At 36.2% G+C, this 23,909-nt stretch overlaps 1 protein-coding gene across 1 annotated transcript in view; it reads right to left on the bottom strand.

Moving 5' to 3' along the window:
• Window positions 1-20,357, bottom strand: part of LOC145983489 (glutamate-gated chloride channel alpha-like) — a 29,299-nt gene extending 8,942 nt beyond the window's left edge. The window contains exons 1-5 of the mRNA XM_083116580.1: window positions 20,292-20,357; window positions 18,735-18,970; window positions 3,551-3,633; window positions 2,696-2,845; window positions 2,284-2,482 (exon numbers count right to left, since the gene is read on the bottom strand). Of these exons, the coding sequence (XP_082972706.1) occupies window positions 2,284-2,482; window positions 2,696-2,845; window positions 3,551-3,633; window positions 18,735-18,970; window positions 20,292-20,357 (734 nt within the window). The remainder of the gene's footprint in view (window positions 1-2,283; window positions 2,483-2,695; window positions 2,846-3,550; window positions 3,634-18,734; window positions 18,971-20,291) is intronic.
• Window positions 20,358-23,909: the final 3,552 nt, after the last annotated feature.

Below are 23,909 nucleotides of genomic sequence, written 5' to 3'. Positions count from 1 at the left end.
AGAAGAAATCCCTCAACAGTGGAAAGAATCCATAATTGTTCCTGTGTTTAAAAAAGGTGATAAAATGAACTGCAATAATTACCGTGGAATTTCTCTACTCTCAACAACATACAAAATATTGTCTAACATTCTTTTAACAAGACTAACACCATATGCTAATGAAATTATAGATGATTATCAATGTGGATTTAAACGTAACAGATCTACTATAGATCAAATTTTTCACATCAGACAGACACTCGAAAAAAAGTGGGAATATAATCAAAATGTCCATCAGCTATTCATTGATTTCAAAAAAGCATATGATTCGGTCAAAAGAGATAAACTATATAATATATTAGTCGAGTTTGGAATACCTAAGAAGCTTGTTAGTATGATAAAAGTATGCACCAGTGAAACAGAAAGTAAAATTCGTGTGGGTATTAATATGTCTGACAAATTTACAATTCATGATGGGTTAAAACAAGGAGATGCATTATCTCCATTGCTCTTTAATTTTGCCTTAGAATATACTGTAAGGAAGGTAAAAGAAACTAAAGAAGGACTAAAATTAAATGGTGTGACTCAGTTGTTAGCATATGCAGATGATGTAGACTTACTGGGGGATGATGTGAATACAATTAAGAATAATGCTAAAATATTTTTCAAAACTGCTAAAGAGATAGGTTTGGAAGTTAACAAAGAGAAAACTAAATATATGCTTACAGGCCGAAACCAAGTGTTAGGTAATAATCAAAATCTAATTATTGATAACAACTCGTTTGAACCAGTTTCCAAATTCAAATACTTAGGAGTAATGTTAACAAATGAAAATTATATTAAAGAGGAAATAGAAAGTAGGCTTAATTCAGGAAATGCATGTTACTTCTCTCTTCATAAACTTTTGTCTTCTCGTTTAATATCTAAGAAACTAAAACTTAAAATACACAAAACAGTAATTTTACCTGTAGTATTATATGGATGTGAAACTTGGTCCCTTACATTGAAAGAGGAACATAAATTGAGAGTATTTGAAAATAAGATCCTTAGGAAAATCTTTGGACCTAAAAGGGATGAGGAGACAGGTGAATGGAGAAGGTTACATAATTTAGAACTACATAATTTGTATTCATGTCCAGATATTATTAGAATAATTAAATCAAGAAGACTTAGGTGGGCAGGCCATGTGGCACGAATGGGAGAGGAAAGAGGAGTTTACAGGATTCTTGTTGGGAAACCTGATGGTAAGAGACCTGTAGGAAGGCCAAGACGAAGATGGAGGGACAACGTTGAGATGGACCTAAGGGAAATCGGTAGGGATGGAAAAGAGTATATAGATCTTGCTCAAGATAGGGAAACATGGAAGGCCTGTGTTGCTGCAGCCATGAACCTTCGGGTTTAAGAAGGCTAGAGAGTTAGTTAGTTAGTTAATGTAGCCCTTTTAGTATTATACTGTCGATAAATTCGTAGCCACATGCCAATTTAGCTCTTTTGGAGCCAGATCTGTCTCTTTCGTGCACTCGTTTGGCTCCAAAATTTGAAAACACCCCAAGGTGCTTCTTAGCTCCACGAGAGTAAATTTAGTTCCAAATGTAGCCCTTTTAGTATTATACTGTCGATAAACTCGTAGCCACATGTCAATTTAGCTCTTTTGGAGCCTGATCTGTCTCTTTCGTGCACTCGTTTGGCTCCAAAATTTGGAAACGCCCCAAGGTGCTTCTTAGCTCCACGAGAGTAAATGTAGTTCCAAATGTAGCCCTTTTAGTATTGTACTGTCGATAAATTCGTAGCCACATGACATCTAACACCGTTCAGAGCTGCGAGCGAAGTAAGAATCATATTAGGTATCATCATATAGTTGCCTTACCGAGCTCTTTGTTTTAGGTAGGTAAGCTCTAGCAAAGGCCTTCCGCTGGGAAGGTCTTTAAGTAACGGACTTCGGGAGAGGGGAGGGGGGCTGCTTTGGCGATTTTACATCATTCTTTTACCTGTTACGTAAGTTTCGACGAGACGCCTGATGCTTTTAACGTGTCAATACGAATGAAAACATTCAAAATTAAGCTGTGAATGGGGCGCCGATCCCCCCTGCCACACTATGGTGCTATCACTGGTTCCTGCCAAAATGGACCAACTTATTATTACTATTTGAATATTATTCATTACTATTGGAATATGGTGAGAGCAGTATACTAATTACAATAGCTCAAGAGCTTCAATATCAAATACAATATTTTCCAAGTACTGAATATTGTCTAATTTTTCAAATTCTGTAAATTGTAATAAAATATCTAATATTTTGCTTACCTTGTTGCTTCGAATATGGTCACCAGTGTAAGGATATTGGTCACCAGAAGACCGATGCGTCCAGGAACTACTTCCGGAGAAACTAGAAAACTACCCCACGAAATAATCACAAACATTCCAGTTGGTACATAAAACTGAAGAACGTAGGATATTGGCTGTCGGCTTAACTTAATGTCCATCACAAGTGCAGATATTTTCACTGAAAATAGAAACATCACCATAACACTCTGTATTATAAAAGTAAGTATCTTCTTTGTGGGAACTTAATAGAAACTAAAGGTACTTGTATAACTGAATTCAAGTTGCTATCAAAGTAAAATTTTTGAAAACATATTTTACGTCCCTGTCAGAACGCTGAAGTGGACGAGTGAGCGTATACAAAGAACTAGTAAGGCAAGTTAATATTACTCACAGGCTTTACTTGCCAGCATAATTGATTTTTTCTTGCGTGACAACTTCATCACATATTCTGGTGTCCTTTCTTCGTCAGTTCCCGAGCTCGAAAATTGAACCGGACTCATAGATGACCATTTGAGAACTAAATCATCGGCTGGCTCTGGATCTGAAAAAAAATTACTAGTTACTCATCTATAATTTGTATTCATAGTATAATTTTCAATACGTGATTCTCTAACAAATGGAATAATTTTGTGTACTTAATTTTACTAAAAAATATATTGTAGCCAAGATTATAAATGCTCCATTTTGTGGAAAATATCATGGGATAATGATCTTAAAATGCAAATGCCAGATGTGAAAGTAACGAATACAGATGTGTAAAACGTTGTTTTGTTTTGTGATATAAAAAATTGATGTCAAAAGTGAGTAGTGAATATATTAATGTTACCATTAAGATGAGAGTATATTCTCAGCACTTTATGAAAGCAACGGGTAAAAATTGTAGACAGTCACTGCTCGAGATGGAGGAGGTCCGGGGTATCACCCAGCTATAGATAGCTATATAGCTAACGACCCCACTGTCTGTACGCCTCAGCCAGCCCCAAGGCTCATACAAACAACTCCTAGACTAACGATTTCCACCTCGCAGTCAGCTCCAAAGCTCATATTAACACCTCCTTGACTAACGATTTCCACTTCGCAGCCAGCCCCAAGGTTCATACAAACACCTACTAGACTAACGATTTCCACTTCGAGTACTGACAGCATAGATGAAGAAGAAATTGTATGTCTAGTGGAGTTGTGAAATAATCAGAACAGTTTTGTAAGTTTTAGGTCCCATGAAGGAATAAATCAAGTATTTACTTACATATTGCCATTTTTATGCGGCAGCATTGAATATCAAACGGATATTTTCCGAAATCAAATCCACACGGATATCTGAGAGTAATTCTGAAAAAGAAATTTATATATTCGTTAAGAGCTTGAAATTATTTACTTGCTACACAATCACATTCAAGAAGTAATAATTGCATTTTACTTTCACGTAAAATGTGGGACATTCAATTTCTTGAAATAAGTAAAAATTAAGTTAATCATCTTTAATTCTAATATGTTTCTTATTAATGGTGTCTAATAAAATAAAATATATTTTGGATTCTTAGTGTGTACACGGGTTTTAGAACTGTGGAACATATAGGTTACAACCGCCATTAAATTTGATTGTTTGACAACAAACTATAGAAGGCCTCCCTGATGGCGGAGTATTATTCCGCGACGAATCGAGGTAGAGAGCAGACGTGTCTAGCGACCGCTCCCCGAACATTCGTCAAGTAGAGTAGAATCAACACGCGGAATTTACTTTCTACAGACAGGTGAATATATTAACAGCAGAGCGACCTGCTCTGTAGCAGTGAAGTTAAGTGAACGTATGTAATTTCTCAGACATGCCGGTCAAAAGGTTAAACACTTTGCAATTTTCTTTTGCAAGAGTGCATCAAAGGCCGACCACGCTTGCCATTCACGAATGGCTGAGAGATGTAGTGAAATTGCGAGTTGCGGATGTTTTGAGTATTGAAGTAGACTTCGTAAAACACCAGGTGGTTGTTATAGTAAGTACCGAGCAATTTTGCAAGGAAGTAATGGCACGTAGTACGGGAACTTTCGTATTCTTAGACGACACGGGAGAATATGAAATTCCAGTACACAGACCAGACAAACCTGTTACAATCGTTCGTATTCATCTAGTTCCCATGGAATTACCAGAAAGTGCTATAACAACTGAAATGTCTAAATACGGAATAGTACAAACAGTACGAGATGAAGTGTATTCCACCTCCATCCCCTATCCAGTCAGAAGAGACAGGAAGATAGTCAGTATCATTCTACAAAAACCGGTGCCTTCTTATATTATGTTAAATGAAGAGCATTATTGGACTACGTATGAAGGGCAACCCAAACTCTGTTTTAGATGTAGGGCACAGGACCACTTACAGCATCAGTTCCAGCATAGGGTGGCAAGGTCGACACGTACTACAGGATATGCTGCAGCCGTGGAAAATACACTCCCCAGTTCTTCACACCCTCACACGGAATCAACTGTTAAAGACCAGAATACCAGAACCATTTTACCAGTACCGGCATATCGACAGGCTACTCCAGAGGATCACAAGGAACAACAGGAGCAGACGGTAGTCACTGAAGATAACGAACCAAAGGCAAGTACTACGATTCCCAAACCCCCACAGTTAAATCAGCAAGAAGAGAATGCAAGTGATGGTAACATGGAAAGTGTGCACGGAAGTGCAAGTGGGAATGAATCTATAGTTCCAATTACTCTATTCGAAATCCCGAATCAAGACCCCCAAATCCCTACAAGTTCGATGTTCGCAGAAGCAGAATTTCCAGAACCTACCCCCAAAAAACCCCGTTCACAATCCACCAGGAAAGCGAGGAAAAATTCTACAGACCATATGACCTTACGTCCGAAGAAACAAAAAAAGTATGACGTGGTAAGTACAGCAGTAGAAGTACAGCTTAAGTCCAAGAGTGAAAAACCTATTCAACCGACCCCTTTTTTTTAGGAAAAGAAGAAAAAAGTTTAGAACTAATAGGGGCAGGGACAGATAAACCAAGTGATACAGTAATGCGTACAGTTCTTGATTCAGGTAGTGACGAAGAGATATGAGTGATTCTGCCCAGCGTCAAAAGTGGAACAATTGCAAAGCGTAAAGTACTAACAATTATTAATGCATTGCTTAAATCAGATCCTTACATCCATAATTTATATATTCACATTAGCAACGATTAACCTTAACAAATTACAAAGTCAGAATAAACTAATGGCGTTAAATGATTTTTTTAGACAGTCGGATATTGATATAGCCTTCCTACAAGAGGTAGGCATTGACAACTTTTCATCTCTGGCAAGGTACAATGTTCATAATAATTTTACTGCCACATATCAAGGCACAGTAATAGCGGTGCATCAAAGAATTGATTTACATAATGCTACCCTCCACCCACCAGGAAGACTAATAAGTGCGGAATTAGGTCCTTTGTTTTTATGCAATGTATACGCGCCTTCAGGAAGTCACAATAAGCATGAACGAGAACATTTTTTTCTACAATCCTAAGCCCAGAATTAACATCGCATACATTAAATGCGTTAGTGGCAGGTGACTTCAATTCCGTCCTAGATAGGCAAGATCAACAATCTGGTTATAATTTTTCTCGGGCACTCTATGAATGGACAAAAGGTTTACATTTACAAGATGCATGGAGTTGTAAACATAGAGACCAACCAGGATTTACACATTTTACAACTCAAAGTTCTTCACGCATTGACCAATTTTATATAGCGAAGGGTTATAAAGAAAATGTACATAGTGTAAGTGTGTTTTCCGTTTTCTTCAGTGATCATAGTGCCTTAAATTTAAAAATAAAATTAGAACAAAACAAATCATGTATGGGAAGAGGATACTGGATGCTAAATTGTTCAGTATTGGCGGATAAAAATTATGAACTGCTAATAAAAGACACTTGGCTAGAGCTAGTTAGGCGTAGATCACCCAGTAAGACCCTAACAGAATGGTGGGAATTCATTGTAAAACCAAAATTTCGTTATATTAGTAAAATGTATAGTATAGAAAAAGTAGACACTTTAACAAGATGTATAATTTCTATTATGCCGTGTTACACGATTTACAAAGTCTAGCATTACAAGGTAATGTAAATATGCCTTACATTAACGAGATGAAATCAAAATTACTCTCTCTACACCGAAAAAAGAGAATCATCGTAAACATTAAAAGCAAAAAGTTACCTTTGGATAATGATGAAGAGGCAAATTTATATCATATTTTACAAGAGCATAGACAAGTCAAAAGTCACCTAATAACAGAGATAACAGATGACACAGGAGAGATTACAACTAATCCCAGAGTAATTCAGAGTACATTTTTTCAATATTATTTAAAATTAATGGGTCAAGCTCATAATCTCTTAGAATCCGATTGGGACTTTACGAACCAAGTAACAGGAAGACTAACTGAAGAAGAGCGAACGGAAATTAGTAAACCCTTTACGAACACCGAAGTAAGAAATGCAATTTTCAAAGCGGCAGAGGATGGCCTGCCCTCAGACTTTTATCAAACCTTTTGGAATCTCCTTGGGGATGTTTTCACGTAATGAGTCAATGATGTATTACAGAGTGGGAAATTAGGGTCCTCAAGTCGAACAGGAATAGTGGTTTTTGTTCCGAAAAAAACGAAACCCAAAGTGGTTACTGACTACCGTCCGATTACAATTCTAAGTATTAAGATTATCAGCAGATGCATAAACATCCGCTTAATTCCTTACATGCATAAACTAATAGGGGACACACAATATGCGTAATCCTCAAAGAACAATTCATCATTTATTACAAACTATACGTGATGTAATTGTTACAACACAAAAACCAGCAAGCCAACAAAGCAATTTTATCAGTGGATTTTTCACAGGCTTATGATAGAGTTAGTCATAAATATATGTACAGTGTTTTAAAGGCTTTTGGTTTTGGAGATACCTTTATAAAATGGAGACACTCAGGTGTACGGAGACACTCAGTTAAAACTAACACTGAATGAGTGTCTTACGAAAACATTTCAAATGAAACGGGCTGTTTTACAAGGAAGTACACTCAGTAGTGCATTATATGTATTAACACTGGTTCCCTTACTTAAAAGATTACAATAAATAAATGAAGGCATTTCTGTCATGTCAAAAACGATTGAAGTTAGTAGTTATATGGATGATATTACCTTATTGTTAAATAGCGAAAGGGATTTGGAGAATGCACAAAAGTACTTGAAATATTTCGAAAATGTCTCGGATGCAAAGCTAAATTTAAACAAAACGTTTTTGTTACCCTTGGGAGTCAACAATTTGTTTAGTAATAACACTAGTGTACGTGTAGCACAGAAAGTGAAAATACTAGGTATACATTTTTATACAAATATCAGAGACACTATTTGTCGTGTATTCACACGCAGAGGTTAATTGATTCGCACACGTAGATAAAAACAGTATAAAGATAAAAAAGAGGATACAAAATAACGATTTAATACTAAACTTACAATAACCATTTCTAAGATGGCTGAACTCCCCATTTTATCAATAACAACTTTACAAACAATTGAATATCGATTCAGATATTATGCACACTTAACATTCCCCCTCTTCCTTATTTGACTTAGTTATATTTCAGTCTATCAGGCGATTTTCTCTGTCGAGAGGACCTCCTACACTGATGCTACTGTTGTCGCTGATGTGGGCTGCAGGAATCATCCAAGTACGATGTAGACGGTTTGTCATTTGGCGTAGAAGCTTCCGGCGCCACAGAACCACTTCCATTACTTCCACTTTTTCCTGTAATGAATAAGTCTTCATCACAGAAAACTGATCTGCCGTCTTGACCTGTATCTGGTCCATGAATTCGTTCATCATTATCCTCCTCCTTCTTCTGACTTCCAAAATGATATCTATCTTTCTTGTCTTGCATCCATTTTAACTGATCTTCATGCACGACCCGGTTTCTACCTTCAACATTCACCAGCCATGTAACTTTGCTTTTCCGTGCTATAATTTTTCCCTTGACATACCTCATAGCATTCTTCTTGTCCTTAAATGGTAACATAACCCATACAAAATCGCCTCTTTGGTTAACCTTTTCATCTGCTTCTGCTTTATCCCTTTCGCAGTTTTGATCTATTATTTCTTCCATTTGGGCATCAAATTTATTCCTGAGGATGTAGGAAAATATCATTTGCTGTGGCGTTTTGTCACCTGATGCGTTATATTAGCTTCTCAAAGCTACCAATACTCTCTGCAACAATTCTTCAACGTTGACATGCGTATTCGTATTCAATTGCTCCCGTGCAGCACAGTCTAGCTTTGTTTTCACTGTCTGCACGTAGCGCTCGACCTGACCATTGCTTTCAGCCATTGCTTTCAGGATGGTACGTAGGAGAATGGTACAAATTGACGTGACGTTCATGACAGAATGTTTTAAATTCTGAAGATGAGAATGGGGGACCATTATCTACCACAATACACTTTGGTAGCCCAAAAACAGCAAAATGTTTAATTAGATAACGCTTTACTTCTTTAAATGAAGTAGACGAAACTCTATCACAATCTACTCATTTGCTGTAGGCATCTACTACTGTATTATAAAATAAGTAATTTACATACACAAAAAATCCATATGCATCCTTTCCCAGGGATGTCTGCATTCAGTCCATGCACTATGGTTCTTAGCACTTGTATTTGGCTTGACTGCTGCACAAACTTCACATTTATTTACATACTCTTCAATAGCCTTATCTATTCCTGGCCACCAATATCTCTCTCTGAGCATTACTTTCATTTTTACAATACCACAATGATCTTCATGGGCTCTCTGAATAATGTAATTTCGCACTCCTTTGGGAACAACCAGTCTCCGACCCCAATACAGTAACTCATCCGTAATGCTGAATTCTGCTTGTCTTCTCTTGTACGCCAACAGTTCCTTCAATTCATCTCCTTTGAACCCTTTCATATCTTGTGGCCATCCATTCTTGCAATAAGATTTCGTTAACTTAAGAATTTCATCTCGTTTCAAATACGTCAAAATCGCCTGCTTTGCATTCGGTGTAAGCGTAACCTGGTACACAAATTCTTCTTGCCACTTCATGTACGTCAGGAAGTGGCAACCTTGATAACATGTCTGCAAGTTCAACCTTTTTAGTACATATTAGTTTATATGTGAAAGAAACCAAAAATAAGCACTACCATGGCGTGGCGACGCCATAATAGGAATTGGTTTTTCCATAGCTAACAATTGCTTAGCTGGCATTGAATCTGTCCATATTTCAAACTATCTACCTTGTACGTATTTTTGGAATTTCCTCACTGCATATACGATACATAAAGGATACTTAACCTCATGCTTATTTAACGTACATGAAATACGTTACGCAATTCCCCTTGTACATTATGGCATAATTGCGAACCTAATCCATGTTGAGATGCGTCACACTGTATAATAACTTCTTTATTCTGGTCGTATGGAACAAGGACCTTGACATTTTGTAAAGCCAGTTTAGCTGCCTCAAATTGCGGCTGACAATCATTTGTCCATTGCCATCGCACATTTGTCTTCAATAAATTGTAAAGATCTGAGAAGATAACTGACAGACTAGGCACACCTCTTCTGTAAAGATTAATACCTCCAAGGAAAGCCTTTAATTGTTTGGTGTTGCAACTCTTTGGACATTGTATCAATGCATGCAGCTTCTTTTCAGAAGGATGTATTCCTTCTTTACTTATAGTATATCCTAAATAATCAATTTTGTTTTTGAAGAATGAACACTTGCTCCAATTAACCTTAACATTGTATTCATTCAAACGGTTTAAAACTTCAAGTGTTCTGGATACTGCTTGTTCTAAACCCTTGCCAACAATAAGTAAGTCATCTTGGTATGGAATGACAAAATTTTATCCCTGTAGTATGCCTTCAATAGTTCTTTGAAATATTTGTGATGCGATCCGTACACCAAATGGCAATCTAGTATGTTGTACCAATCCCCATGGGGTATTCATTACTAGTAACTGTTTGGCTTGATCATCAAGTTTTATTTGAAGGTAAGCACTTCTGAGATCCAAGGTAACAAATACATCACATCCATTAACTTTTGGAAACACTTCGTCTATCCTGGGCAATGGATAAGTTACGTTTTCAACATATTTATTCACAGTGTTCTTGAAATCGCAGCAAAGCCTCAAATTACCATCATTCTTACACACAACGACCATAGGACTCGCCCAGTCACTTGAGTCAATCTTTTCTAGAATGTATTGCTCAATCAGTTTGTCTAATTCAGACTTAACTTTGTCACGTAAACCATACGGAACATTATAAAATTTCTTAAAAATTGGTGTAATGCCTTGTTTCATTGGAATCGTGGCGGTAAAATGTTTAATTGGCTGCGACAAATCATTATCGAATAACTTTTTATATTCGTGCCTAATAAATTTTATTAATCCTTGCACATCACAAGATGCAATCAGATTTTCACACTTAACCATCTGTGATTTAATCAAGGTTTGCCCATGCACAATTTTCAACTTGTCAGCTGTTAACACAGACGAAGCATTAGTCGTATCCTTCGACTTAACCAAAGTTTGCCCTTGAACAAATTTCAACTTGTCAGATGTTAACATAGACGAAACACGATTCTTGTCTTCATACACTCCAACGATGGCCTAAGTTGAGATAGATTAATGTGACAATCAGGCAATAAATGCTGAATCCATTGTCTTCCCATGAGTGGATATTTTAAATCACATGCGACTACATATAAGTCTAGTATTTTATCTACATGTTCATAACGAACTCTTACAGCAATCTTTCCTACTAACGACAAAGTCATATTGCTAGCACATCGTAAAACACAGTCAGCTTCCAGATATTGCAAACCATGCAGTTGACTGTCACAAAGTGTTTTACTTGCAATCGAAACTTGTGAACCTTTATCTATTTCAAAGTTCAACATAGAATCATTAATATTGAGAGCAATTACATATTCGGACGAAGAAACAAACTTACTAGTAGCTTTATCACAATGAGCTATTTTCAAAGGCAATGAAGAATGGTCAGATTTAAGATATGGTTGCGACGAAACTGAACTTTTATTACAGTGGGACAAACTATACTCAATCGATCTTTCTTGCATAAATTTACTTTCTCCATTTACTTCCATAGTAATTATTCCAACCCTTAATTCATTTACATCTAACACCTCACTGTCCATATCATCCGAAGAAAAAGGTTCAACAGCCTGTACAGCGTTAGCCTTGTACTTGCTATAAGGTTTAGTACTATTAGTTTCTTTATTGCGCTGTAACTTGAAACACTGGGAAACATCGTGACCGAATTTCTTTCTGCAGTGCTTGAAATATTGTTGCTTTCTTTCCCGTTCATTTTTATTTCCCTCATTATCCGATTGATTTTGTCTGAAAGATTGGATCGACTTGACACAGTATTTTGGAATTTCCAGCTATCCTGTTTTGGATTAGAATTGGCACCGGAGTTCAAACGCGTATCGCCCTTGCACTTATTTACCTTTGCGCGGTTAGTGTTCACAAAATTTACATTGGACTGGAAGTAATACTCCTTCATATCTGCTTCTAATTTATCCATCTGCTTAGCTACCTCAAAAGCTTTGTGTAATTCCATTACATTGTCAGCAATGAGTTTCTTACGAATTGTGTTACATCTGATTCCGCAAATTAGTGAATCAAATAAAGCAATGGAAAGAAACTCACCATAACCACACTGCTCTCCGATCTTTCTTAATCTCCTTACAAAATCTTCTATTTGTTCGTCTTCTTCTTGTACACCTTTGCACAATATAGTTGCTTGATGGACTATAATAAGATTTTAATCTTTTAGCAATTTTCTGATAGGATTTATCATGAGGCAATGTAGGTGCAAATAATTCACGCAGAACTTCATATGACTTGTTTCCAATGACAGATATTAATCTAGGAACTTTCTTGTCCTCTGGAATAGCTTGTGTTTGACAATAATTATCAAAGCGCTCCAAATACGCTACTATCGATCCATCTTGGGGATCATATTTATCAAAACCAGCTACTAAAGCCATTATACATTTACACTATAACACAAAGCTTAGAAGTGAAATATACTTATCCTCGATTTCTAACTAAATTCTCGTCGCCATGTATAAATCTCTGTCTTGTATTCACACGCAGAGGTTAATTGATTCGCACACGTAGGTACTTCACAGTATAAAGATAAAAACGAGGATACAAAATAATGATTTAATACTAAACTTACAATAACCATTTCTAAGATGGCGGAACTCCCCATTTTATCAATAACAACTTTACAAACAATTGAATATCGATTCAGATATTATGCACACTTAACACCATTGAACATAATAGTCGGTTAGTGACCGAAAAAGTGATATACACTTTACGTGCAAATCAACTCAGATTTCTTTGTTTGAAATCGCGAGTGAGATATGTAAACATCTACGCTTTATCGAAGCTTTGGTACCTATCCAAGACAGGTCAGCGAAGCAAATAGCTAGGGTGAAGCAACAGGTTGACAAATTCCTCTGGCATGACTCGGTGTTCCGCGTGGCTATGAGCAAGCGATATCTCCCGGAAAAGAGGGGAGGTATGAAGTTAAAGAGTGTGGCGATACAATCAAGACCTTTATTTATTCAAAGCGGTCTTTCAGCTATATATTCTCCAATTGACTCCACCACGCAATAAGTAATAACTACACTGTTAAATGATGTACCATTAACAGCACCAATGGATATAAAAATTATTCCCAGAGAATTAATGTTTTATACCGAGATCGATATTCATACATTTTATAGAACTGTGCAACATACTTATGACAGTCCTTCTGTCAAACAAATTTACAGAGAGCAACTTAACGCAAATATAATAACCGTTCGAATTTAAAGAAAAAATCCGAAATGTAATTGGAAACAAATATGGAACAATGTAACGGCGAAACATCTAACGAACAAGGCATTATCTAGATGGTACAAAGTTATTCAACAAGTAATTGTAAGGGCAGATAGATGTCATAAATATGGTTTTAGTAATTCTCCAAATTGTTATTATTGTCATGTTCCAGATTCGATTACCCATAAGATAAAAGAATGTAAAAAAGCAGCTACAGCTTGGTCAAAATTAAGAACAATGCTCAGTAGAATTTGTCGTACTTCACCAAACCAAGTATCAGCAAAATACATTATCTTACCAGAGTTTCATTTGTTCCCAAGTACAAAGAAAAATTAGTTCAGTGGTTAATAGCACAATACCTAATGTTTTTATTTCCTGTGGGAAAAAATTATAATTACTTGGATTTTGGACTAACTCTAACACAAGAATATGAACAAATGTCTTTAGATTATAGAAAATTACATTATGCCAACTTTTTAAATGTAATACTTGAATAACATATCTGTAAGGATTATAAAGATTTACTGTAATTGTTTGATTTAAAATGGAAATAAAAAAACATAAAAAAAGAGTGGTAGCGTCGTCGTCTTGTAATCAAGCGGTCCCGGGTTCGATACCTGGTGGAGGCATATAGCGCTTTGGATCCCACTTTAAACTGTAGGTCCAGTCCCGATTAGCCTTACTCCATTTTCAAATCAATTACAATTCAACAAACAAAAGAATCTGGAATTTTGGTTGATATTAAGAAATGTCTCCAAATGTCCCTTACGTCCTCCATGGATTTCATTCAACGTTGCATCCAAACATTCACATAGAATGAATGAGAAGAATTGCTAGGTCGATGTGATCTGTCTGCGTATCCGAACTTGTACACTTCGCAACATCTTATTTGACCGCCCTGAAAAATTTCAAAGTCCGGAATTCGTAAATCTGGCAGCATAGCGCTTCAGAGCCAACTAAGAGTAGCCAACTTTGCAACATTTCTTCTTCCTGAATGAAAACGCTCTTGTGATTTTTTTCATTCTTTCACATTCCATAAAGTAAAGATACCCTAAAGCAGTAATAAAATATATGAGTAGACAAAATAATGTTAAGTAGAAATACGTATGTTGAAAATATTTCAAGATTCTTAGTTCTGAATTTGAAAATAGGAAAATGTATGTGCATTGTGAAACACTGAACAGGTTCTCATCCACCTGGAAAGAATTGCGGTCACATTTGAATGCAAGAAGGCAAATTTATGATGATTTTATGCGAAATGTTTAGTAAAGATACCTTGCACAACACCAAACGATTCTGCAAAGTGTGTCTTTTCCTTGGTTCTTGGCGAAAAATGGTTCGAAACTCCGGCACACTGTTGCTTCAACTGAGATTAACGTGTTTTACTGAGCTTTCTGTTAGCAATCTCCTGCAGTAGTTGGTTAGATGACAGCACTTTCGTTTTTTTTACTGTTTTCGTCAAGATCGAAACATCGTAGGTTCAAATCCCACCCTTTCCTTATTATTTTTTCCTTTTTATTTACCGAGTACGAAGTGTTCTAATAACGTAATATAATATTATATGATATTACTGTAAATATTTATGCGATGCATGCTCAGTGGCGGCGATTGGGTTTCAAAACTGATGGGGCAAGGTGGGGGGAGGGGGGAGGGCAAGGACAGTTTCTTTCCCTTGGTAGATAAAGTTTAGCATAGTGCTGGGCCATCTGCCCCTCCACACTCCATAATCGTCGCCTCTGTGCATGCCTCAAGTAATGCTTCTACTAATGTTTTTAATCTTTCAGTGATTGGCAGGATTTTGGGAAATACTTTTCCTTTCATTCAGCTGTTATAAGTTAACACATATTAAGAACTTACATGTCAACTTTCTGCATCCGGAAATGCTGGACATAAATCGCATAAATATCAACGGAAATATCCAAGAAACGTAGATAAGCATTCTCGTCCAAAGCCGTTTACTTCCCGAAAAAGATTTCGCAAAGAAGTAGGTTTGAACCCATGACCTTCCATTCCATAAGCAAACGATCCCCCTACACCACACGGTTCACGTTATTTTATGCACTCGATTCGGATTCCACTTTAAACTGTAGGTCCAGTCTCGATTAGCCTTATTATGCATAAAGTTGACTTAAAACACCAAATCAACAAATTCATCTCCTTTCAGAGTGGGCCTTTTATGATACTGAAGTCGGCCAGCATCCGAAAATACAGTTCTGCTTCGCGTATACCAGAGTGTAATTGCATTTATTATTGTGACTAATTTTACTTTAAAACTACAGATTAAACCGATAATAGTGTCCAGAAAAAGAGCCTCAAAGTAGATCTTCACACAAACTATTTTAATCCATTGCCAAACATTTCAGTTAAGAATAATATTATGGTTTTCCATTAACCGTATTTTCGATTCATGGTGAATTTGCTAAAAGGACCATGTCAAGAAATCTAAATATGTAAGTTTTACTAGTAAATGCATTTAAAATGCACGAAACAACAGGGGAGGAGAAAAAATAAACCTAAAAAATAAGTAAAAATGCAAACAAAAACTGTTAAAAATACTGACAAATAAACTAAAAGCCAAAAAAGGCCGAAAAATGCAACAAAACGAAAATGTAAAAGAGAAAGTGTTTTCCGGCTCTAACTGAAGGGAAACGGACATGATATCAGGTTTAGCATTGTTTTTAAGGGCCAGAAAAAAGTTGATTTTTCATCAACTTCCGGACCCTAATTAGTAAGTATGACCATTGAAAAAGTTGGAGGTAGCTTACTTAAAATTTTCTTGCTGAGGGATCGTATCGTCCCATATCTCCACTTCATAATAAATAAAAACATCAAGCTCATATTTCGAAAATGATTTGGAGTTTTCCACCACGAAAATATGTTTTTCATAGTTTGAAGTTTTATTTATTTATTTATTGATAGAGCTCAACAGGCCGAGCCCAATTATGGTGCTCTAAGTTCGTTAGTATTATCTTTCAAGGTTTCCATTGTTTTAATTTCACACATATTTTATATTTCATACGTTCCTCTCTATTTTCATACAGTCTTTGGAAAAAAGCTGAAGTTTCTTGTCAAACGGGGTCTGGTTCAAATGACTCCTTTTCGCTCTCCTGTTCCTACTTTAAACAAACAACAAACTACTTCGTACCTAAAATATTGCTTGTTCAAAACACGGAATTTTTACACAATTTACAAAATATGACAAAACGCCAATAGACATGTTCATCATTTTTCCCTTTCAGCGTTTCTCGATTTTATCTGAATTCGTTTCCTCATGAAAATTGCCATGAGGAAATTATAGATATGACATTATGTGTGAATTGGTTTCTTCAAACTGGTAGCAAATTTTAACAAGAGCTACCTGGAAAAGAGGTAGCGTGCTTGATTCTTACAAGGGAGATCGAAGGTTCGATTCTCGATCTAGGCAGGATTTTTTTCAGGAGTATATCGTTGGGTGTAAAGTTTATCCACCTTGCTAAGAGGTTAACATTGGTCTCTGAATTTCACGAGAGGAAAGGAAATAATAAGAGAAAGTTATTTCGATGATAGGAAGAAGTCACATGCCACGTGGAATGCGCAGAATCAAGTTACATAGAGCTAAGTCTGTAATGTTAGTTTCGAATATTGCAAAGTTAGTGCGGAAAGTTTGTTATATCTGATATTCGGACTTTCTGTTCAAAGAAGACAAACATTTTAGATACAAAGCAGTGAGGAATTAACGATCATTATGAGGTTTTGAATTTTTTGTTTGTCACTCACTATATAAATACTTATTAGTAGTTTCTTATCGAATCGGCCTTCGTCGCAATAACAATTTATTTATGTTAATAAGCGATTTACTATTAGTTTTAGACGCTTGGTAAGATGGTGGTGAGGGGATTGACAACAGTCATTACGAAGGAACGGACATAAAATTACCAATCTTAGCAATTTGAACTCATTAAACGCTCTCCTTCGTTACAGTACTACACTAGATCATTACTTAACATAACTGTATATCTTTTTTTAGTATATCGAAATCAAATAATCAATATTTTAGGTGTCAGTGAAGAACAAACAATACATAACTTAAATAACATTACATTTTGCATCCTGAATACATATATGTGATTTGTGAATTAATCATGATGTGTGTGTTAACACAACATGTGAACAATAACTAAAAAGAAAAGTTTTAACTTTAAATCCTGGAAATATCGAACTTCTAAGGGGAAATATGCGCAGAAGGGACATCCCTCAAGTGTGCATCGGATTAATTTTTTTAATATTCTAATATCAACGGTATCTGTTCAGCAAACAAAAAAAAACAAAAAAAAGGAAGAGGAGAGGGTGGGATTTGAACCCGCGACCTTTCACGCTTGATGAAAAATAAGGATAGCAGAGCCTAACCAACTGCTCTACGTTAACTTAATGACGTTATGCCCTTAAAAACATGTTGACGTTTATGAAGACTCCCACCTTCCTGTGTTTCAAGCACATTTTCTCGACAAGTCGTGTAAAATATATGTTTTTGAGAACTGTTCAATATTATCAAGGTATTGTAAATAAAATGTCGCATAAAATCCTCACAAATTTGCTTCTTTCTGCACAAACTTGATGGCAATTTCCTCCAGGTGGAGAAAAACTCTATTCAGTGTTTCAAACCCCCCCAAATTTCAAGTCGAGCAAGCAGAATCGTAAATATCCTTCAAGGTTATTTTTCCAATTTATTATATCTGTTTGATTGTGTATTATAATAGCGGTTTATAGTTTCTAAGTTCATGGAAAGTGTTAAATTGAAAACCTATCACCGCAGCGTTTATCGTCTAGTGGAAGCACCTACTCAAAGTTGGCTACTCTCACCTGGAGCTGAAGTGCAATGTTGCTAAGTTTACGATTTCGGGACTTAGAATTCTTTCGAGGCGGTCAAATAAGATGTTGCGAAGGTACCTCCTGAATATAATTTTAGCTATTTAGAAAGAGCTTCCATTTTTCGGACTATTTTCTCTAGAACGAATTGTAATGTACTCATTGACGTGCTATGACATCAGTACTTGGGGGTAGCAATTGTTTATGTGTAAATCTTTTAAGGCAACCCGCATCCACCGATTGATTCATTGAAACGAAAAAAAAAATGTGGGTGTGTCAGCACTTAGGCTATTTGCACCCATTACATTACACGGAGTCAAGCCCGGTGGCGTAACAGAAAGCCACACGTGTCTCTGAGGACTAAAATGTTCTTACTCAGCACATATAGCATAAGCACAGGACAACACCCAGTCCTGCAAGGGGATTGTACTGGCTGTAGATTCAGACGCCAGGGCCTCGTCGGCCTGCAGAAATCCAGTTACAGGAGTGTCGCACGTAGAAGTAACGTTGAATCTTGAAGGCAACCAGATTGAAACCCGAGACCACTGGCGCTCAATGTCTGTTTACGAACTTATTAGCAATTGCACTTAGAAAATAAAATAACAGATACAACCTAATTACATTAGAGGAACGTATAGAGTTTTGTTACATAAAGATGCAACAACGCGTACCCAAGGAGAAATACCAGACGCTTTTTCTTTGTTATCGTGAGTCTCATGTTTCTCTTCAAACCAGTGGTTCTGATTATCATATCTTTCATGTTCCAAACGTAGAGATGAGGCAACCACATCTTTGATTGATCCTCGTCGTAAATGTTGGCAAATTCTCTTTCCTCTTTTCCATGAAGACTGATGTTGACCCTTGGGTCCTCCCATTGCAGGATCACATAGCCGTCTATTGTCATCATCTGCAAGAAATGAAGAAGCTGAAGGCACAGTAGCAATATTTCATTGATCATTCACAACGTTGCAAAATTAATATATTAGTGTATTGTAAAAATTTTTAATATTCAGTGTCAATCATAGTTTAAACAAACCTTTTGTTTCCAGTGTGTTTTTCCGAGTACAAAGGCAAACCGAAACTGAAAATGTCATGTAATCTAATGGTGTCGACAAATGTAAAAATTCGTTGAAATAGAAGCTAGGAATTATTTAAATGAAAATAGGTATGGCAATTACAAATTCTCCATTTGAAGACCGCATAGAAAGAAAGTGCTTTGTCCATTTTTAGCCAAACGGAGGTCAAGATATTATCAGATAGCTCTGTGAAGGATCTTTCTAACTAGGAATTGTACAAGAATAGAATGGGCTTGTTCCAGCCTTTGCGAAGATTTTATTTGATTTGATTTTAAAATCTTGGGTGCGTCAGCACTTAGGCTATTTTGCACCCGTCACATTATACGGGGTCCAGCCCCTTATCTTTACAAAGAACAACTCTAACGTTGCGTAAGTAAAATCGTAAAAGCTTAAAAATGTTCTGACTTCCGTTAAAAGCTGAGGCTGTAAAGGGGCACTCAGCACACACAAGGACAAAAACAGGACAACACACAAAATTATACTGGCCAGAGTGCCAGTCGCCAGAGCCTCGTTCGTCTGCAAAACGCAGTCCAGGGTGTACTAACGTGGAAGTGAGGTTGACAGTTGGGTGTACTACGTGGAGAATCACCCCTTACACCCCCCCCCCCTTTGCGAAGATGTTTTGATTATTTTGATTGTGTATACAGGGAGAGAACGTGCTCATGACCATTTGAACAAGGTAATGAGGTGCTCTCCTGTAAAATCAAGTACATTGTAAATGTACAAAGCAGGTTTTTCCCCTGTGGTCTTCATTTGTGCTCCGCTGGTAACATACACGTGTCTAGGCCACATTAAAATCCAGCCCATACTTACACCAGCAGAACTTCCCGATCGGCTTGTACTATGGTTTCAGTCAGAGGCGTCAACGTCATGTAAATATTTGAGGGGAAGAGCAAGATTGACAACAATATATTTTACATGTAATGGTTTCAGTTATGAGCCCTCGTAAGTCCTCTTAAGGAAGCAAAGAGAGAGAGAGAGTTGGGACAAACACGAAGTCTCTCTCTAAATCTCAAAGGAAGAAATGCATCTTAATTAGTTTTCCACAATGTTGTATAGTTCTTTTTTAATATCCCTGTATTTGCTTAGCAATTGGTGTGTGCTTAACAATTTATTACAAGCTTCTTTCTTTTTGAGAATTATTCAACTTACCTGATTTTTCACATCGACATTTGTAATCGTTTGTATTTTCAAGATAAGGCTGACTTCAAGCGGCATACCTTTAAAAACAAATACATTATTTAAGTCAAATTATCCATGTGTTTATATTATACTGCAATAAACGAGAAAGTAATTAAAATTGCTCATAATAATCGTGAATATAATTTAGTTTGTTCAGAAATTAACTGTGTATTGAAACTTTTCATACTATTAAAATTCATAACGCAATATACATATTGTGTTTGTATGATTCCCCATAAGTAGTATAATTTTCTTTGTTCTGGAACCACAATTTGACTTATATGTTACCTATCTTTTTGTAGGCTATCTTGTGTAGCCGTTTTGTGACATACATTTTTAATTGATGTTCTGGAGCAGTTTTTGTCCTACTTTCTTTGGCTAATTTTTTAACTAGTCTTATCTGTTGATCTAGTTTTAAATGCCGCCGTTTTTGACCTTCTGACCTGCATTTTAATATTGCTTCTGACCCACCTTTTGTTCTTGTCTTATAAAGATTGCTAAGTTTATTCTTAAGCCACCAATCCAATGACATCTAATTTGTCTGTTACGCAGCATGCGTTCATTATGAAGTTCAACCTCTATCTGTAAAACAAACATGAATGTTCTTAGTCTAATCGTATTCGAGTAATGCGTGTTCTTGGCATACACACAGGGGCGGCGCCAGAGGTGTGCGAGGGAGGGTTGCGTGCCCCTTAATTTTCTTCCGCACCCCCTTCAGCACCCCCTACGTTCAACTGATAACACTGGCATATTATGATATGTCGTCATACTGAGCGCCGAATGTTAAGTACTGAAGTAAGACCGTTATTATTGTACGCAACAGCCTACAGCTTAATGTTAGTGTTTTCTTTTTCTTTTTGGCATTGTTGATAAACTGTTTATTTTCCGCCTACTTGTTCTTTCTCACACTGGAGCACAAGTTTTAGCTGCTTTCAAGGTATCACCAGTGCTTATATTAAACACTAATGTAAATAGCAATAGGCGTAGGGCTGTGACGACCTCATCGTCCAGTAACTTGTTCACTGCAATTAGTCAACCAACAGTGTGAAATGGCCACATTTTGCTCTGTTGGCATTTACAGAGCTGACCTGTCATGGCTCTATGAGCGTCCCACAGTCGACAGAAGTGGGGTTTGGTTGGTGGACTACAATGTGATCCTCCAAGCTAGATCCGAGGGATCCGCTGACAAACGACAGGTGCGGTCCTACATTCATATTGGGAGTTAGGTGTAGAGCTGACAACTCTGCACTGTAAAAAGACATGTCAAGAAACAGCAATATGAGGCCATGGATGTTCCCAAGGTGAAATATTCCGGAGGTAAAATAGTCCCCCATTCGGATCTCCGGACTGGGACTACTTTGGGAGGTCTCTGGACTAAGGATAAGATCTATATTAGAAATAAGGATATTAAATTAGGCACCTGGAATGTTCTGAGCCTTTACCGGCCTGGAGCATCTCAGTGTACAGTTAATGAGATAGTTAAGTATAAATTAAATTTAGTCGCTGTCCAGGAAGTTAGGTGGCCAGGAGAAGGGAATTGTAAAACTAAAAATTATACTTTTTTCTATGGTGGTACTGAAAATCATAATTTTGGAACAGGCTTTTTCATAAATAATAGAATTATCTCGGCTCTTAGAACAGTAGAATTTATTAATGATAGGATATCATATGCAGTTTTACAGGGTAGGTGGTGTAAAGTTATTTTAATAAACATACATGCACCAACGGAAGATAAAAATGATAATACTAAAGATGATTTTATGCAGAGTTAGAACAGGTCTTTGATAAATTTTCTCAGTATGATATGAAAATTCTGTTAGGTGACTGTAATGCACAGATTGGCAAAGAAGAGACATTTAAACCCACGATTGGTAAAGAAAGTCTTCATGAATTAAGTAATGATAATGGTATAAGATTGATTACTTTTGCAACCTCAAAGAATTTAATTGTGAAAAGTACCACTTTTAAACATAAAGATATCCATAAATATACATGGTTTTCTCCAGATGGTAAAACTCAGATAGATCATATTCTCATTGATAAGAGAAGGCATACTAGTATAATTGACGTTCGTACACATAGAGGTGCTGAATGTGCCAGTGACCATTATTTAGTAATTGCTAAATTAAGAGAAAGACTCACAGTGATAAATCATAAGCAACAACTTCTAAAAGTTATACAATTTAATACAGGAAAATTTGCGGATGAAAGAATTAAGAAAGATTACCAAATTAAACTGTCAAATAGATTTGATGTTTTGCAGGATTTAAATGATGATGAAAATATAAATGAAACAGACGTAAATATGAATTGGGAGCCCATACGTAATGCAATAGAATCAGCAGCTAAAGACAGTATAGACTACCATTAATCAAGAAAAAGTAAGCCATGGTTTGATTATTAATGTCACAATCTAATAGAAATAAGAAATCAGTCTAGACTTAGGTGGTTAAATAACTCTGATGATATAAATCTAAGCAATTATAATAGAATAAAGCTAGAAGTTACCCGCACGTTTAGAAGTAAAAAAAGAGATTACTTGAAAAGCAAAATTAACGAAATTGAAACAAACAGCAAAAACAAAAATATCAGAGATTTATATAAAGGTGTAAATGAATTTAGAAAGGGTTGGCAACCTAAAGTAAACTTGATAAAGGATAAAGATGGTGATTTTCTAGCTGACCCAAGCGATATTCTAAATAGATGGAAGAACTACTTTAATGACCTTTTAAATGTTCATGTAGGAGATAAATTAGAAGTAAATGAAGTCCACACAGCAGAACCTTTAGGTCCAGAACCTAACTTGACTGAAGTTAAAGATGCTATTAAAAGGCTAAAGAATAACAAAGCACCTGGCATTGATTTAATACCATCTGAGTTAATTAAATATGGTGGAAATTCGTTAATATGTCAAATTCATATATTAATTTGTTTAATATGGAATAAAGAAGAAATCCCTCAACAGTGGAAAGAATCCATAATTGTTCCTGTGTTTAAAAAATGTGGTAAAATGAACTGCAATAATTACCGTGGAATCTCTCTACTCTCAACAACGTATAAAATATTATCTAACATTCTTTTAACAAGACTAACCCCATATGCTAATGAAATTATAGATGATTATGAATGTGGAATTAAACGTAACAGATCAACTACAGATCAAATTTTTCACATTAGACAGACACTTGGAAAAATAGTGGGAGTATAATCAAAATGTCCATCAGCTATTCATTGATTTAAAAAAAAGCATAGCTATGATTCGGTTGAAAGAGATAAATTATATAATATATTAGTAGAGTTTGGAATACCTAAGAAGCTTGTGAGTATGATAAAGATATGCACCAGTGAAACAGAAAGTAAAATTCGTGTGGGTATTAAATATGTCTGAAAAATTTACAATTCATGATGGGTTAAAACAAGGAGATGCATTATCTCCATTGCTCTTTAATTTTGCCTTAGAATATGCTGTTAGGAAGGTAAAAGAAACTAACGGAGGACTAAAATTAAATGGTGTGACTCAGTTGTTAGCATATGCAGATGATGTATACTTATTAGGGGTGGAGATAAATACAATTAAGCATAATGCTA

The sequence above is a fragment of the Lepisma saccharinum genome, unplaced genomic scaffold (assembly GCF_977018435.1).
Source record: "Lepisma saccharinum unplaced genomic scaffold, izLepSacc3.1 HAP1_SCAFFOLD_1064, whole genome shotgun sequence".
Classification (NCBI taxonomy): Eukaryota; Metazoa; Arthropoda; class Insecta; order Zygentoma; family Lepismatidae; genus Lepisma; species Lepisma saccharinum.
Note: the sequence above shows the minus strand (reverse complement) of the source record. Positions and strands in the feature narration are given on the sequence as shown.